Genomic DNA, 19,283 nt, shown 5'->3' with positions numbered 1-19,283 from the left:
CACAAAGTTCTTTGGGCGAGATCAGGGGTACAGATTGTTAGGTCTAAAGCCGACATATTTTGATTAATTTTATCATATCTAGTTGGTTGGCTGTTTTTTCATAGTATTAGGTTATTTTGTTCTATCCATTCGGCGATGAGTTTGCCGTTTTGGTCTGTTATATCTTTAACACCCCCGGAAGGATGTGGGCGTTGAAGTCACCTAAAAAGATGGTGGATCCAAGATCAGTAGCCAGGCTTTGAATATTAATGAAGTCATCCATGCTTTCTTGTTTACATACCAGTCGACCATGTTTTATTTGTATAGCTTTTTACATACAGGTTTGAACAGCTTTTCCTGTTAATTGTTAAAGTTAATCTCTGCAGCCAGTGCGTGTCAAAACACGGGGTTGTGTACTCGCGGGCAGATGACCACGGAGTACGCTGTCCATTGTGTCGGATTAACGAGACTGATTAATAAGTGATTTCGGTAATTCGTTGCAAATTAGGTGTGTCGGTGTCGGAGTGCGAGAATCTCAGATTAACGGGACTAAATAGCGCTGAATCAATCGGTTCCCATCATTTGTGTCGGATAAAGCCGAGTGTCGGATTAACGAGACTTGACTATAGTTTAAGTAAAGTTTGGAGTAGTTTGATAGGTAAGTGTTTGATTATTTGGTAAGAGGTGAGGTCTAGGCCAGGGGCTGTTCCTTTTTTTCTATTGTTTAGTACATGATTTAGGTTGGTTTATTTCTAGGTTGTTTTGTCTGTTTTCTTTGGAGAATTTGGTTTCTTTTTTTAGTTTATCTTGGAATTTCTTACTGAAGTTACTGTTGCTACTAACTTTAGAGAAGTGTTTGGCTAGGTTGTTGGCCTTTTGGTGGGGTTAGTTGAGTTGTTTATATCGGGGCTTTTTTGTGCCGTTTGATGCCTCTGATGGTGTGAATTTTGCGCCACACCTTCCCAGCGTCAGTGTGGTGGTTTAGCTCCTCACGGAATTTTTTCCAGTTTTTGGTTTTAGCAGTTTTAACTAGGTTTTGGACTTGGTGGTTAAGTTCATGGGCTGTTTTGAGATGAGAGGGGTCTCGTTTAGCTCTGTTGAAAGCTGATTTGCGTTTTAGTTGATTATGAAGTTAGTTAGGTTTTGACAGAATGTTTCGGGGTCTTTTGTTTCTAAATCGTTTAGATTAGCTTGGTTGCATAAGTGACTGTTGTTGTTGTTGTTGTTGCATTAAGTGTTTAAGAGGTTGCCTTCTGCCTAGGCAATTTCGGCTGACCTGTCCCTCTTTGGGACTCCTGTGTGTGAGAAGGGTACACATATCTATTCAAACATTTTCAATACTCCATAATTTTAAGGTGCTAGATTATGATGGAGTCATGTCTGATGTTCACTGTGGTTTGTGTTTCACACTCTCGTGCACAAGTTATAATAATAATGTTGATACCCACAAGCGCAACAATACCTCAAAATCACCTAAGGTGAAACGATGGATTCCTGAAAAGAGAGATGAATATGTAAATAGTATAAATGATGAATGTGTACATGAGATAAGTCAATGCCTAGATCTTCTAGCAGAAAATAGTACAGTAGATGGTGTAAATATCGCTGTAAATAATATTGCACAAAGTCTTGTTTCTGCAGCACAATCTACCTTTGGCACTACACGTTTAAAGCAATTAAATAAACGTAACAAAGCTTGGTTCAATGCGGACTGTAAGGCGGCCCGTAAAGAATATCACAAACGCAAACGCAAACACAAAGTAAAAATAATTTCAATGTAGCAAGTTAAAACTATTAAAGCGTCTCTTAAAAATTACAAAAATGAATGTAAAATAAAGCTGCGAGAAACAAAGGCCAAAGACCAGAAAACATTTTGGTCACTATTAAAATCATTTGATAAGAAACATAAATGTAACAAATGTATTGATCTGAACAGTTTATATGAACATTTTAAAGGGGCACTGATCTAACGCAATTCCCCGGACTGGTTGTTGCCTTTGATATTGTTTTTTCCCCCGTGAGTACCCGGATGATACGCAACGCAACTGAGCGTGACCAGAGACTGGGCTACCGTCTGCAAAGACAGCTAAATAAACTTGGAGGCTAGAGGCAATATTTGTTTTACGCATTTTTGCATAAACACTGATTGGTTAACTGTGATCTATAAAGATTTCGACAAAGGGCGCATGTTAATTAATTTCTTCAGCCTAAACAAACAGACAAAAAGAACAGCGGAGCTCATCGAATGTCGTCATTTGGAAATACCCCAGATGGTTATAGTTTAATACTAAAAAAAGTATCCATGCAGTGAAAGCATTTTCGGATTTCGGCTTGCGTCGATAATACGATTACTACTCCCTTGTTGTCATCCGGGTTTTCTCATATAACCCTACACTTGTGTATTTGTCATCATTCACTTGATGCTCAGTTAATGAATTTATTACAGGTACAATTAGTGGCAGCACCACTTAGATTACCTGACAAAGATTCCCATTTGGCATTTATTGTGTCTGGGGTAATTATTCAATCTAAATCCAGGTTTGAAGTGAGTTGAAATGTGTTTTATGTAATATGCACGTGGCAGCCCAGGAAGAGGTGAATGATCAGTTGATTTACTTTTTTTGTATATCAACAGATCGTTCCTAGTCATCAAAGGATTAACAGAAAATACGTTGATTGATTAATCACTGTTATCTTGCACAGTGGATATGTCAAAAAGGGAGTGTTTACACGTCTAAGTTTAAACAAAGGGAATACACTCATATCATTGCGTGAAGTGTCTATGTAAAAACAACATACTTTGTTCAAAGGGTTACCTAATAATATGGTGATTGATTGCTCATTGTTATCTATCACTCAATGGATTTTTTAGGAACCGTGGGAATATTTAGGAATAGTTGTCACGTGGTCACCCACAAATATACCTACATTTCCTTATTATCTCGAAAACTGTATTTCATTTTGTTGATCAATGTGACCATACGCCCTTATTACTACCCATTAAAGTGACTAATGCGCTTACGAATGGCGCAGCAGAGGTCGCAAACTAGTCTAGATTTCTGCTACACATCCGGGTACTCACTGGGAAAAAACAATAACAAAGGCAACAACCAGTCCCGGGGAATTGCGTTAGATCAGTGCCCCTTTAAGAACTTGAATGATGTTCCTAATGATGACAATGTAAATTATATTGACACTTCACTAATTCATGCACAATTAGATGTCCAAATAACCGAGGACGAAGTACGCTCTGCTGTTAACAAGCTGAAAAACAACAAGGCCAGTGGATTAGATTGTGTATACAATGAGTATATCAAAGCGTCTGTAGACAAAATGTTACATGTCTATACTAAACTGTTTAATGTAATCCTGGACACCGGATTTGTTCCCGACAGGTGGTTAATTGGTGAAATAAAGCCCATATATAAAAAGAAAGGTGACCCAAGCGACCCTGGCAACTATAGGGGCATAACGATAGTAAGCTGCCTCGGCAAGTTATTCACCTCAATAATCACCGATCGCCTCCAAGCTTTCTCGGACGCAATCAATCTTATAAAGGAAAACCAAGCCGGCTTCAGGAAGAAATACTCAACACTCCACAATATTTTTGTATTAAAACTCTCAATTGAACTGTACTTAAGCCAGAACAAGAAATTATACTGTGCTTTTATTGAATTTAGTAAAGCCTTTGATACCATTGATAGAAACAGTCTATGGTTCAAAATGTTAAACTCAAATCTTGGTGGGAAGTGTTTTAATGTTATATATAATATGTATCATGGTATAAAATCATATGTTTCCCTGAAAGGAAATAACTCTTCTTTATTTTTTTGTAAGATTGGCGTGAGACAGGGTGAAAACTTGTCACCTTTCCTGTTTGCCCTTTTCTAGAAACGTTCCTTGAAAATAAAGATGTATCCGGTTTAAAATACGTCAGCGAAAAAGTCGATTTGCAGTTAAGTTTATATGTAAAGCTCTTTATTTTGTTATATGCTGATGACACAGTATTGCTTGCTGAATCAGCATGTGAATTACAAAGAGCACTTAATGCTTTTGAAGAGTATTGTGAATTATGGAAACTAAAGGTAAATATGTCAAAAACAAAAGTAATAGTCTTTTCCAAACACCACAATACTAGAAATTTACAATTATATTTTCAACTAAGTCTGTTAGATATTGTAAAAGAATTTTTGTATCTTGGTATAACTTTTAGTAACACTGGTGGATTTAGTAAAGCGATGAAGACATTATCAGACCAAGCTTCAAAAGCAATGTACGCTATCTTCAGAAAGACACGATTGCTGGATATTCAAATTGATTGTCAACTTATACTCTTCGACCAGTTAGTACAACCGATTCTTCTATATGCAGCTGAAATTTGGGGATATGAGAGTGTAACAATCATAGAACGTGTTCACTTAAAACTTTGCAAATTTATCTTAAGATTAAAGCAATCCACGCCTGACTACATGGTTTATGGTGAGCTTGGAAGGTATCCTCTAGAAATTCAAATAAAAGTCAGAATGATTGCATTTTGGAGAAAGATCATATTAAATTCTGAAAAACTGTCCAGTAGAATGTATCGACTTCTTTTTCATATGAATTCCACAAATAATATACAATTTGGATGGTTAACCACAGTAAGAGATATTTTGTATAAGGTTGGTTTGAATTGGATTTGGGACACCCAGTCCTTCCCCAGTTTAACTTGGTTAAAGGCAAATACTAAAGTCATATTGTTAGATAACTTTTATCAAAAATGGAATGAATCTGCTACTTTATCCTCCAAGGGTAAATACTACACAATGTTCAAAAATGAGCCTCGCCTTGAGGAATATTTATTATCATTACCATACAACTTAGCGAAGTGGATAGTCAAATTTAGAACAGCTAATCACAGATTACCAATTGGAAAGGGAAGATGGTTCAATGTTAATAAAGATCACAGGTTCTGTATATTATGCAACAGTTATATTGGAGACGAATTCCACTTTCTTCTACAATGTCCATCACTTCATGAATTAAGAAATAAATATCTGCCGAGTTATTATCGTAAGTATCCCACCATTGAAAAATTTAACCAGCATATGGTTTGCTCCTACAAACCTCTTGTTATAAAGCTGGGGAAATACTTAAAGGATGGTTTACAACTTTTTAAGTAATAATTCAATTGCTGTATGTACACTACTGCCTAGAAGTTCATTCCCCTTACACGCATGGGCAACGCGTTACGCAACCAGTGTGCATCGGGTTGGTCACGCGTGTGATACCCGTGTGCAACGCGTTGCACACGGGTGTGCACCCCGTCCGCCACTCGTGTGCAACGCGTGACACACTCATTAGAGGGGGAACAAACTTTTGACCAAAGGAGGACCCGTCTTAAGCTGAACCTGGAGGTGGTAACAAGGAGAGAAAATGTTGTTATCCTGACGAAAAATGATAATACACATGTATTTGCTAATGTCTCCTTTCTTTGTGTGATTTTGTGGGAATAACATGAATACTTTTGTGTTTAAATAGATCTGTCTTGTTTTATACGACCATTGCTTCTAAATCCGATGGTGTTAAGAGAATACATGGTCCTGGAACATGTTATTGCAATTGAAATGCTTTTATAGTGATTTGACATTAACCGTCTGTAGTACGACTTTCAGTGATAATATGTATGAGGTTTGGCGGCGCATTGTTTTTATTGGACCCTAATTAATTTATGATGACTTGGACTCTTTATCTCAGCTCCATAGACGTGAGGCTGGAAAAGAGCAGCATGTAATTAATGAGGGTGGGTTATATCATTGAGGATACACTTGAGGGAGAGAATACTAATTACCGTACTACAGGAAGAGACCTGTAGACGTAAGCGCGGGGTTGTGTTTTAGCTGGCCGTTCGATAATGGCCGTCAGGAGAAGTGAGCTTTGACTGCGTCATCTAAAATAAATAGTAAGATACAGCAGTGTTATTTTCACGGGTCTGTTGAATAAACTCCCAGCGCTACGGTCAATGTATCTTCTACTTGATCCTTGATACATCATTTTGGCATTCACAATATATAGTATTTCAACGTACAAAGGAGCACTGATCTAAAGCAATTCCGCGGGAGTAGTTGTTACCTGTGCATTACTGTATTTTCCCAGTGAGTACCCGGATGATATAGCAGAAATCTAGACTTGTTCGCGACCTGTGCTCGCCATTCGTAAGCGCATTTTTATTGAAAGTAGAAGGACGTATGGTCACATTGATCAACAAAAATAAAATACAGTTTTGGAAATGTAGGTATATTTGTGGGGAGTACCGGTAATGGTGATGCAGTTTTGGTAGGTCACTTGCTTGGTAATTGTGCGATCTTTGTGTACACTATTTTGACTTGCAACACAAAGTAAATATTTCATCTGAATATTGCTTATTTTACCGTGTGTATATGTTTACATTCAAAATGTAAACATATTTCACTAAGGAAATTTATTAAACGCCTAAATATTCAGTTTATTTTACAAATTAACTGAAAAATATGTCCATCTTTATTAATATGATAACGAATTCCAAATATTTGTTTCTGTTTAATATCATCACCAAGTACAGTTCTGTATCGTTTGGCTTCTTTTCTTAGCATAATTAATATATTGTGATGTGTTTAAGCTCTTTTGATCGTCTTTATCATTTTTAGTCAGTCGGTTAAATAAATGAATGGATTATTCAGTCAATTTGTAAAATGACTGAAATATTTAGATATTTAATAAATTGCCTGAGTGAATCATATTTTACACATTGACTGTAACATATACACGCTTACAAAAGAAAATACTTGTGAAAACAACGTCTATCGCGCATCGGAAAACTTCCCAACCAAACGGAAAGGAACAAGAATGATTCTGTTCAAAGCTGCAGCGAATGAATGAAAACAAAATGCAAATATAATTATTACAACCTACCAAAGTTATAATGTATCCGGGAATATCAACATAAAGGAACAATATCCAGTGCGTCTGCAGCTGTACAAAAATACTTATTCGATGTCAAATGTCTATGTGAGAATCAAATACTTTAATAATAATTATTTGGAAACAATATTTGGAATATATATGAAATATATTAAAATATTTAAATATATCGTTTTTAAACGTTCCAAATGTTTAAATGTATCGAATATTATAACCCGTGTTCGTTTCTTAACTGATCACTTAGTTTGTTTCAATTGTTTCACATAGGTGCCAAGTTAGCTGAGAAAGCCCACGTGACAACTATTTTTATAATGTCCTCGGTTCTTAAAAACATACATTGAGTTAGATAACAATGAACAACCAGTCAGTGTATTATCGGTTACCCTTTGAACAAAGTATGTTGTTTTTACATCTGTACTTCCCCCCATGATATGAGTGTATTGCCTAGGTTTAGTAAACCTACCTTCACATGTAAACACTTACTTTTGACATATCCACTGTGGAGGATAACAGTAATTAATCAATCAACGTATTTCCTGTTGATCCTTTGATGTCTGGGAATGATCAGTTGATTTACAAAAAAAGTAAAGCCACTGATCATACATCTCTTGCTGGGCCGCCACGTGCATATCACATAACTCACATTCCACCTCACTTCAAACTTGGATTTAGATTGAATAATTACCCCAGGTACAAGAAAGACCAAATTTGAACCTTTATCGGGATATCTGAGTGGTGCTACAACTAAGTATACATGTTATAAATTCATTAACTGAGCAGCAAGTGAATTACGACAAATACACAAGTGTAGGGTTATACCAGAAAATGTGGATGACAACAAGGGAGTAGTAATTGTATCATCCACGCAATCCGAAATCCGCAAATGCTTTCACTCAGGGATACTTTTTTTATTATTAAACTGTAATAACCATCAGGGGTATTTCCAAATAACGATAGCCGATGAGCTTTCGCCGTTATTTGTCTGTTTGTTTAGGCTGAAGAAATTAATTATCATGCGCCCTTTGTTGAAATCTTCATAGATCACGGGTAACCAATCAGTTTTCAAATATACGTAAGCTTATTTAGCTGTCCTTGCAGACTGGTAGCCCAGTCTCTTGTCACGCTCGGTTGCGTTAACGAGCAAATTGACTCACTGCAGCTAGAAAGCCCAAGCGGAAATCCAAAGGTCGTATTACCTGATGAATCAACCTTCATTTGCGAAATATCTACTGCTCTCAAAATTAAAGTCAGATTTTTCTAACCAAGGATTACCAGTTGAAACAGGTCGATGGCTGAACATTCACAGGAAAGACAGCCAGTGTCCACTCTGTGAATCTATCGCTGTGGGAGATGAATTGCATTATTTATTCAAATGTGAAGCTATTTACCAACGGTGATGTGAACTCTTAAATAAGCAATATCTTAAGTTTCCAAACATTTAAGAAAATTATGACCACTAACAGTGTAAGAAATCTAAAAGGCCTATCTAAATTCCTTAACAATGTGTACAATACAATTGGTAAATTGTATTAGAATCCACGTATCCTATTTTTATTATTTTTGTTAAATTGTACATTGTAAATTGTAGATAATTGTATGTCATGTTATTCTAAGAATAAATGAGTTTGAGTTTGAGTCCGACACCCGAGAAGAAGCCAGAGATTAGTGCCCCTTTTTGAATAGTTTACAATCATGTGTTTTAGGGTTAGCTGTGTTGGCTTAAACGTATTTTTATTTCAAAAGAAATCTGGATCGGTAAACAAGCAAAACTTGCTTATGTAATACCTCTCCAGGTAACAACTTAACAACAGCTGGATATATATAAGAGAGTGATGAACATAGACATACAAAATGCACAAATGAAATACACGAAGCCAATACACTGAAGCAAGTGGTGTCTGTGAAATAAGGTAATGCAGTTTTCCTTTACTACATGCATGAAATTAAGCTACTCAAACTTTTGTTTTTGACAATGATGTCGTGAACTGATTTAAGAAGAGCCATGTTTGTAGAACTGCTTAACTACTGCCACGTAATATCATTTTTAGACCATACCCATGTGTGTAGAAATACACAGTGTTTCTGATATTATCGTATTTTTTGACAGTTATAGAAAAAGTGAATTTCATCTTCAAGGTGATATCCACAAGTGCAGTCTGGTATGTCTGATACATGTCGTCTGAACTTATCAGCGTTTAAGTCACTGCATCCGAGCCTAAGGCGACAGTGGACAATTTGGCATGATCTATGAAAATATTTGAAGTCAAAATTATTAGTAATTGTATCAGAACGATTAATTAATGATTTGATTTCTTGTAATAAGCGAGCATTAGTTACTTCATCGGATAGAGGGTTCCGCAGGTTGATCACATCCAGAAGAAATTATTATTAAGCATAGGTCTGTGTTCTACATTTGATTGTTTGTATGTTGAATCTATTTCTAAGGTTATATTTGCTGTTATCGAAGAATTGAATATACAATTTTCAAATATTTTGGCTGAGCAACTTGTGAGTGCTACAGGTCTATAATTTGAGCATTCATGTTCATCGCTGACACTGACACCGCATCAGCCCGGCAGTGGACTTGACACAGTTATTTGCGCACCGATTACCCCCCCCCCCCCCCCCCCCCCAGGCCCAAACTTTTCCATATTATTGAATATTCTTTTATCTCCCACTCCCACCCAGCCAAACCCCAACCCCTTTAACTTTATTATTAGAATAGGCTGTAAACTTATATTTTTTTTGGGGGGGGGTGCACTTCTTTATTTAATCATTACGCTTTTTTACCCTAATAGTATAAGTGCTTCCCCGTGTGCGAGATGGGCTTAAGTCGGAAAGCGAACGTTAAATCTCCGAGGTACCTATCTACCAGAACTTTATTTGCTGTTCTGGTCATACATAAATATATGTAAGTTACGTACATGGGGAGGCTAGATTATTTACAGCTAACAGCAATATAGTGCAAATATTATGTTCAATAAAAGAAAACGTTGATAGATCTATAACATACTTTTTGTACTATTAAACAAACTGTGGACTTTTAAGACATTTTCGCTTATTGTAATAACATCTAGCTAACACATCATGTCTATCTCTGAAATCCACAAGCATAGTTGCTGTCAAACCCCAAAAAACATATTCAGGGAGATCAGTTTTGACTTGCCAAGCACCTTAAGGTGAGTTTATTTTTAAACTGTCAAAAGCGATTGTCCCTTCAATACTAGTATATGGCTGGAAGCTGTTTCTCGGACTGTTATGAGTTATGATGTATTTTATAATATTACTGGGGAATGTTCAAATTAGTTACTGTCATTTAATCCAACGTTCTAACTGTCAACTGTCTCAACATGACCATAGGTTTGGTTATATATCTCCTCCCTGTCTCTATGTGTTAAGTTGTTAATCGGTAACTGCGGTCCAAATGTATCAACGTATTCATCTACTGTTGCAAACTTGACTGATTTAAACATATCTAATGGATCATGAACTACTCAGTCAGTCAAGCACCTGTATCAGAAATGTAAAACCAGCCATGTTTCATGTAGTCCCAATATCACTGAAAAATGCCGATGAAACGTGACATATAAATTTACTAACAGGCAATATATTTTTCTTGAGAGTGAAGCACAATTTTATTAAAGTTTTATTAACAATTTCATAAACTATAATAATATTAATATTAAAATTCATCATTACTTGCCAAGTTTATGAACATGTCCCCATTTTGGAGATGTCACATATAAACAAGGATTCGAACTAAATTTGATCGTCTTTGACACTGAGGTTTATCCCCACTTTGCCAGCAAACTGCAGAAGATTAACAGTGAGTGAGCATCGTTTCTATGTTTATACAAGAAAAGATGTTATGCCAAAAACGCTCACAGTAGTTAGTGAGTTAACTCACGACCTGTCATGACGTGGTTGAGTGACTTCCTCCAATCAACGTGAAAGGATTACCCACAGAGAAAGAAAGGATTAAAGTCACCCATCAATCTTATCCTAACGTAGTACTCCAACTTCTAAATGCCTCTCAAAGAAGGATTAAAATCCTAAATATATCCTATCTACGCGGTATAGGTACTCACAACCTCTAATAATAAACTGTTACGTTTGGTATCCCCAGCAATACTCACTATGGTCATTGGGCAAATGTAAAAATCACAAACCCTAACGAGATTCTGTCTACATGGTCACACCCGGTGATTGTGAAGATCTCAAATTCTATCAACAGTCAGACAGCATGGCTGTTCATATTCATTTACAACATCCTCTTATAATTAGTATAAAAGTGTCCCACACAAAACCTTCTTTTATTTATTCTTTCAAAATACAAAACAGAAAGTGGGGTGTGGGGAAATGGGACATATTCCTACGTGAAATAATGAGACATTAGTAGTGGTGACGGCTATATCATAATTGTACTGTCTAAAGCATAAATTTGGCGAACGAAAAACGTTATATTTGCAATCAAATGGAATGACTCGTGTGGGCAAATGAATATGTTCGCAATCCACAAACAATCATTTTATTAATGGCGAACATTTACCAACCCGCGACAATTGTGTCAACACGGGGGTTCCCCTAGCAATAAACTCGCATCTAAATTCACTACTGTTCTACTGTCGGCTAGCCACAATGGCTAGACGGAACCCTAGTGGAATGGTTCATGTCATAAAAATCTAGCAACCGAACACTAATTAAGACGGGCCGACCTTGTATTTACGGTCTGGCGAGCACAGCTCAATGGCCGCTCATTAACTCAAATTTCACATCTCACTGTTTTGTTTTATCTCACTATTCATTTGATAATTTTGTCAACTTCAACTGGAACCCAGTCCCGTGTTACACGCGTGGCACACGCGTGTGCAACGGGTTGCACACGCGATGCACACCCGTTGCACACCCGTGTGCAACGGGTGCTCATCCCGTGTGCAACCCGTTGAGCACCCGTGTCACATGCGTGTTACACGCGTTCTCAACGCGTGTTAGGGGAATGAACTTTTAGGCAGTAGTGTACTACTTGTAATTACTTTATGCTTATGCACACTCATACACGCTGTAAATATAAATATGTATATTGTATGCTCTATATCACAATACGTGATTCATGAGTAATAATGTAACCTTAGGTTCCGGGTACTTTACCCTTCTACCTATGGTCACTTCTACTTATCAACTACTCCTTGGTTCTAGGGATGATGTAGCTCTCTTTCAAAATCACAAGTCAGATGGTTTGCTCCAGTCCTTTTTATTTATGATAGAGTTAATCATAAATACACACACATGGTCCTCAGATATATTCTTGTTGTTGCCTGATATAGATACAACACATACCTAGATGATGGTTGAAGAGCCTGATGGTTTTTCTGATGAACGTTAACTCTACTTCTTTTCTGACTCGGGATCCCAAAACCTACAGAGAACCGTTCTGTTCAGCTGTATGCTCCCGACTCCCCGCACCACTCTCGGACAACTAACAAAATACTATCGATGATAATTTTAGCTCCTCCCTCCAAAATCACCTTTGACATCATGAGAAATGAGTCATAATGGTCATTCCCCAATTTCCATAATAATTAGTTTTATCATCAAGCCCTTCGGTCTAACCAATCTGATTACCTCTTCTAGGGTCATTGGTCAACTCGGACATACTCATATAATCAAATACCCTCAAGTACTCTGCTAGACTGGAAGGCGCCGAAAAGATACTTAATCATGTTATTTTGACATTCCAATCAAGCAGTAGTATTCAGAAATATTTGATCACCACCAATCTTAACGATTTTGTTCCATCCATCTATCTCCCTTCTAACATTTTCATTGCAAGACCGAATTCTACTAATCTCACACTAGTGACTAATAAAAGCAAAATCCATAATCACTTGCCCTGGGGTTATGCCCTCACCCTGTTCAATCACTTCTCTCATATGCGTCTATATGTTACCCAAAAGCTTAGTTTAGTAAACTACATTTTAAGTAAATACCAAAAACCCTTTTTCTAAAATACCCTTGTTATACATGCCCTTTCCGTTGTAGAGCATGTCCCATGCGATTGACCAATGATAACAGAATATAAGATGTAAATACAATAGTACAATATCAAGATGTAACAACTTGTGTGTGTATGCATCTGAGGACCAGAAAAATCAATACAATGAAATTTTTACAGGGTAATGTCTCAGATAGGACCTATTTTGGGTTGTACCTATCTGAGAATAATAACATGCCAAGACTTATAAAGGCATAATCAAACAATTCTTCTTTGTAAAATTTACACTTTTTCAGTAGATGCAGATTGGTAATAAAAACATTTCTTAAGATTTCGATCTTATATGTAAAGACATATGAGCTTTTTCCTTCAGGCAAAAATCACAATAGTATCACAACACCAATAAACAACTGATGAACAGTTTCAGAGTTCTACGTGTCCAATATATAATCTTACTATTCTGTATCATCAACATGTTCCATGTCAGAATGTTCTATGACATATTCAACTTACTCTTACGGTCTTGATCCAATGGGAAAAGTTCTCCATATCAAATGATCAAAAATGTCCTGGAAGTTTATTAAAAAATGATTCTCTCCATCATCTTATAGAATGAGGTTGCTCATTCCTACATGTATGACAGTGAAATCTTTGACAGTCCAATCTCTGATGTCCAAAAAGGGTTAATTGTCCAAAAATTCAGTCATTTGTAAATCAAATAGGAAATTACTTTAAATTCATGCAAGAATTTAACTGAAGATTACAACAGTTTGTTCTTATAATTTCTCAAGTAAATGTTGAAATTTAGCTTCAGCATCTATACTCAGTAAACAAACAACATCTCACCTGACTCAACAATCACAATAGTTGTTTTTTTCAACATCAAAACAACATCAACTTATCGTAAGGTCAATGAACATGCCACAACATATATATTCCTAATGGTAAAACTCTTCACAAGTGTTATTGTAGAAGACTGCGGCATCTACCAATACAGTATCCGTTTTCAAACATCAATGAACTCCTGCGGTGCAATGCAATGCACCATATACAACATACTGGTAATATAACAGATAAATTTTCTCTCATGATATTCAACATATGTTTTTCTCATATGGTAGGTGTACCCATTCATATATATTATAAATAAATGCATATAGGTCAGCACAAAAACATAAAATATGTAGTAAAAGTAACATCTTGAATACAGTATAACATCAACATTTATACAAGAGGACACTAGTATGTCTGAGATCACTTAAATTTCTAAAACTGTGACATTTCAATGCTCTCCTTATTTTTGATAGAGTCTGCCTTAAATGTCGGAAAGGTATCAACTCGTTTGATAGTACATTTTCTAACAATTTGTATAATTCTGTGCTCAACCGATTAATCTTCCTTTCAACCATAGTAGCAAAATGTAACTCCTTTGCAACCAGTTTTATCCAATGTGCATAGATGGCCTGAAACCATCGTATCTTACCATCCTCTCTCTACCTTTATCAGTTCAGTCAATTCATTATGCAATTATACCTTGCTTCAAACCATCCATTCTGTCATTGGCCTTAGACATGTACGAACCCATGTAATCCTGTGACACATTAAAAGCTGCTTCTTCCGCTCTCATTCTATTTGATAAGTTGATATGTTGACGTATTGTGTTCACGCCACTGTCATGGCGGTACCAAATAAATTGTGTGAGAATTCACCAATAAAAGGTGGCAATGCTCTCTTGGAGCAAGTCTTCTGAGAACCAACAATTTGACCTTGAAGAATAATGTTTCTGATCAAAGTAACCCCTTCTAACATGTCTTTGAAAGTGTCGTCATGTATGTGATAAGTAAAATTCAATGGAGCCCTCATATTCTCATCACAGGACGTATGATTCACCTGAAGACTAATAGTAATATTCCCTCACATATCTCTAAACAGCATTGGATAGTTAGAGATCTTGGGCAATTCAGTAGTGAATATATGATACCATGACTGTTCGTATGTTAAGTCATCCCATATATCTGAAGGTATTAACCCCAGAGATAGATATCCGGAATGCATGTCGTCAATGGGTTCCACATCATGAGTAGTGTCATCATAGCTTTAAGTGCGAAGCCTAAGGGTCCTTTAGAACGCAAATATCCAAGTTACCTCTCAGATTTTAAATCTGATCTCAGTTCCTACTCTGTTGTCCCTATAAAGCCATATCTTCCCTAAGTGAAAACAATAAACAACAATCCCAATTGATCGTCACCAATGTACCATACAACATATTACTCTCTCATAAATAAAATCTTCCAACATTAAGTAAACCGCAGAACACAGCGCTTATGTTCATACAGTTCAAGTTCATGTGTCAATAATATGCTGTACTTGTGGGTCAGTTGAATATTTTTAAGTTAAAAGGCCTTGTTTTTAAACAACTTCTGATTTCTTACATCTTCAATCCCAGTAATATATAACCGTATGTCCCTTTTCACTCCTATCGTTGTGTCTTTATCTGTGTCAGCATCATAACTCATGAAAAAAACAAAACCTCTTTAATATTCCATCTGTACTCACTTCAAACATTTCCTCTCCTCAACAGGAGGTATACAACAGCGTCCCGAGTGAATTCATCGTTAGTCTTTCGACTGTCCTCAATATACTCAGCAACTTGAGGTAGACACATATCTACCTCACCACTAGAGACTGTCAGGCATCTCTAGACTTGATCTTTCAAGCTTTGAAACAGCATAGGCATGTCCTCATCTATGTGTTTATATTCAAATAACGTAGGCATGTCTCCTCTACGTCCCTGTCGACATTATTACTATGTGGGCATGTCTCCTCCACGGCTTGACAGCGTAGGCATGTGACCTCTACGACTTACTATCATTTCATATCTACGTAGGCATGTTACCTCTACGATGTTGTTCATCATCTCATATCTGCGTAGGCATGTTACCTCTACGACTTTTCATTATCATCCTTGATTTCCTATCTGGGTACCCATTTGCTTTGACACATGACACTATAACTTGGGACTAAAACCAACTTGTTATCATAACCTTGGATCTACATATCCTCCGTATATCATATACCTATATGATTGTCACACTTCCTTACGTGAAGTTCTATTGTTTACTTTTTGTTGTTTTCTTTCTTCACTTTCCCTGTCATTGTTCTTCTGACATGGAAATCCTCCACAATTTCTGAATTGTGGAACTCACTTAGGACCCCTTCGCTTTTCGAGACACCCGGACTTGGTATCGCATTACTCTACGACTTATCAACTCCCATTTCATATTTGGATATCCATATTCCCGTCAATCAATGAGTCCCGTCAATATCAACATGGTTGAATGCTTTGTCACCTGTGGTGATAGGCATGGTATGTGTGTTGTCACTGTCTCCTAACTCTCCATACACATTGGCAATATTGACTTCTTCAATGACACCTATTGCTAACTGAACCTGTGAACTAGCAGGGTTCATCAACCTAAACAATGGTACTTGATTGACAGATGAAGTGAGATATCTAGCACCTCACACATGTAACCATTCTGCAATAGACTCAATTGGCTCAACAACGCCTAACTTAATGTACACAGGCAACAAAGTTTCATGTGTGGTGGTGGTACCACATCACATATACATGTAACAAGGTTGGTATTAATCTGAATAGGCAATGAACTTTGTCTCTGTAAGTCCATCCTACAAAGTCAACCTATTATGACTAATATCAATTTTAGCCTTCTGGCTTCTCAAGAAATCTAAGCCTAACAACACATCAATTGATAAGGCTAAAAGACCTAAGTCCTGTACAACACATAGCTGACCAACTGTAAGAGGAATTTTAGATATGCCAAACACATTTTTCCTTCTGCACCGACCAATGACCTTGCACCTCATTTCGTTATAGGAAAACTACTCTCACCTCCAAAAGATGAGAATACTTTTGAATTCATACAGCTCAAAGTTTCACCTGAGTCCCATAGGGCAGTGTAAGTCTTTCCAGATCTTAACCCTAATACTGCTGTGAGATAAGCCCACACTACAAGTCAAAACAACAACCTCGCTCAATTCACTTATCATTTCTATGATGTGGTTCTGTATTATTTCTCATTGTAAAAGTGTGGCCTATGATGTTACCAACATTATCAAAATCAATATTTGCTATATTGGCGGCAGGCTCAAATCCACATGTAGCACTGCCCTTGTTAACCCTTGCATATGTTTGGCTTAATTAGAAAAGTAGAATCTGCTTAGGTGGCCTATCCTACAGCATTGAAAACATTGCATAGATCTCACAAGACTCTCAGACATACTAAAATGTGTCCTACCTCATTGTCCATAAATGTTCCATAATAGTGGTTGTGACACCTTATGCTCCTCCATGTTCATATTCCTTGGAGCAGGGCTCCAGTTTTGTCCACAGGGCACATCATTGTCACTCATGTCCCTGATATTAACATGTGTTGATGCACAACCACTTCTGTGATGTTGATGGAATGTTTGTGTCCCGTTCTTCACTGGTTGTTGGTCATCAGTACACTCAGTCCCAGTTTTAATGTACTGTTTTCTGTACATAGAGTCATCCTGATGCTCATATGAAAAGTTCCCTCCTGTTCGAGTATTTTCAGCACTGGTCAATAAGGATACTTGTCCAACGAGCTCTTCTATAACAGACACAAGTCTGTCATTCTCTGATGTGGCCAGTCCAAATGCAGCATCTGCTATTCTTGCACTTTCCAGGACTTGATCCTTGGTCTCATGCAATCTTGTCAAAATGAACTGTTTAATGTGAGGTTGAGAATTCCTAATGATGGCATCCATGATAAAGTTGTCGTCCACTCTATCAAGATGTTTTGCCTCATATTGCAATTCTTGAAGAAAGTCCTCAAAATCTTCAGACTGTTTCTGTTTCCTATTATAAAGCTTGTCTAGTCTTTCATATCTTTTTGCTGAACCTATTTTGTACATTGCAAGGAAAGCTGTCTTCACCTCATTCCAGGAATTGTCTCTAAAGTCTTGAGCTTCATGCCACTTTAAAGCATTTTTGTCTAACCATAAACTAAATGCTGTCTTTGTCCATTCTTCTGAATAATGATGTAAAGAATTAAATTTCTCATATCTGCTTAACCATGAACTTGCAATTTCTGGATCACTTCCATTGAATTTCTCAAGAGAAAACTGACTTAGGGAAAAAGCCCTTGCTAAAGCTGCAAAACTGTTGTCTAATTTGTCCTTATTTCCAAGTCCTCTTGAAAATAAACTGCCATTTGTCTCTGTAATATCAGAGGCAGAACAAGTTTCATTGTCATGAAACATTTTGAGTCACTTTGGTTCTTCTCTGACAATATGTCCAAATTCAACATCATAATTTCAAGACTTCTCGTGCTCATTGTTGGTGATGAAAGATAATAACAGTCTTATAATACTGCAGAAAGTTCCTATGCACACAAGCGTGCAGCTAGGGTCCTCCATCAGTGTGACTGTCCCACACTAGAAAATCAATATCACTGTTATGGTAGTAGCCGTACTACCAAAGAAATCAATAACACAGTCTCTTCATGGGAAACTGACCACCCCACGGCTTTCAAACAGTCAACCATAGTCCCGCTGGTGAGCATAGTTCACAAATACAAGGGCAAAACACATCCCTCACAATCAATTCACGCTTTACAGGACATCACCTACCGTGAATGGCAAATAGCATCGACTCGTTTCAGGCTAACAACCAACAAGTGTACATCAACTCAGCTGCAGATGCAAACTGTTCAAACTTGTGATGAGCATGGTACGGTGATCTTAGAGCAACTCCGCCATATGTAACCTTAGGTTCCGGGTACTTTACCCTTCTACCTATGGTCACTTCTACTTATCAACTACTCCTTGGTTCTAGGGATGATGTAGCTCTCTTTCAAAATCACAAGTCAGATGGTTTGCTCCAGTCCTTTTTATTTATGATAGAGTTAATCATAAATACACACACAAGGTCCTCAGATATATTCTTGTTGTTGCCTGATATAGATACAACACATACCTAGATGATGGTTGAAGAGCCTGATGGTTTTTCTGATGAACGTTAACTCTACTTCTTTTCTGACTCGGGATCCCAAAACCTACAGAGAACCGTTCTGTTCAGCTGTATGCTCCCGACTCCCCGCACCACTCTCGGACAACTAACAAAATACTATCGATGATAATTTTAGCTCCTCCCTCCAAAATCACCTTTGACATCATGAGAAATGAGTCATAATGGTCATTCCCCAATTTCCATAGTAATTAGTTTTATCATCAAGCCCTTCGGTCTAACCAATCTGATTACCTCTTCTAGGGTCATTGGTCAACTCGGACATACTCATATAATCAAATACCCTCAAGTACTCTGCTA

The 19,283-nt window shown here is 37.1% G+C and overlaps 2 protein-coding genes across 2 annotated transcripts in view; one reads left to right on the top strand and one right to left on the bottom strand.

Moving 5' to 3' along the window:
* LOC139456417 (tetratricopeptide repeat protein 28-like) overlaps positions 1-19,283 on the top strand; it is a 283,334-nt gene that overhangs the window by 169,717 nt on the left and 94,334 nt on the right. The gene's annotated exons all lie outside the window — the stretch shown is intronic.
* On the bottom strand, positions 17,231-18,217 carry LOC139455686 (uncharacterized). Its single transcript, XM_071237236.1, has one exon. The coding sequence runs from the start codon at positions 18,215-18,217 to the stop codon at positions 17,231-17,233; it is 987 nt and encodes a 328-aa protein (XP_071093337.1).

The sequence above is a fragment of the Haliotis cracherodii genome, unplaced genomic scaffold (assembly GCF_022045235.1).
Source record: "Haliotis cracherodii isolate W230 unplaced genomic scaffold, xgHalCrac1.p SCAF_11, whole genome shotgun sequence".
Lineage (NCBI taxonomy): Eukaryota > Metazoa > Mollusca > Gastropoda > Lepetellida > Haliotidae > Haliotis > Haliotis cracherodii.
The sequence above is the reverse complement of the archived record's forward strand: the minus strand, read 5'-3'. Positions and strand labels throughout refer to the sequence as shown.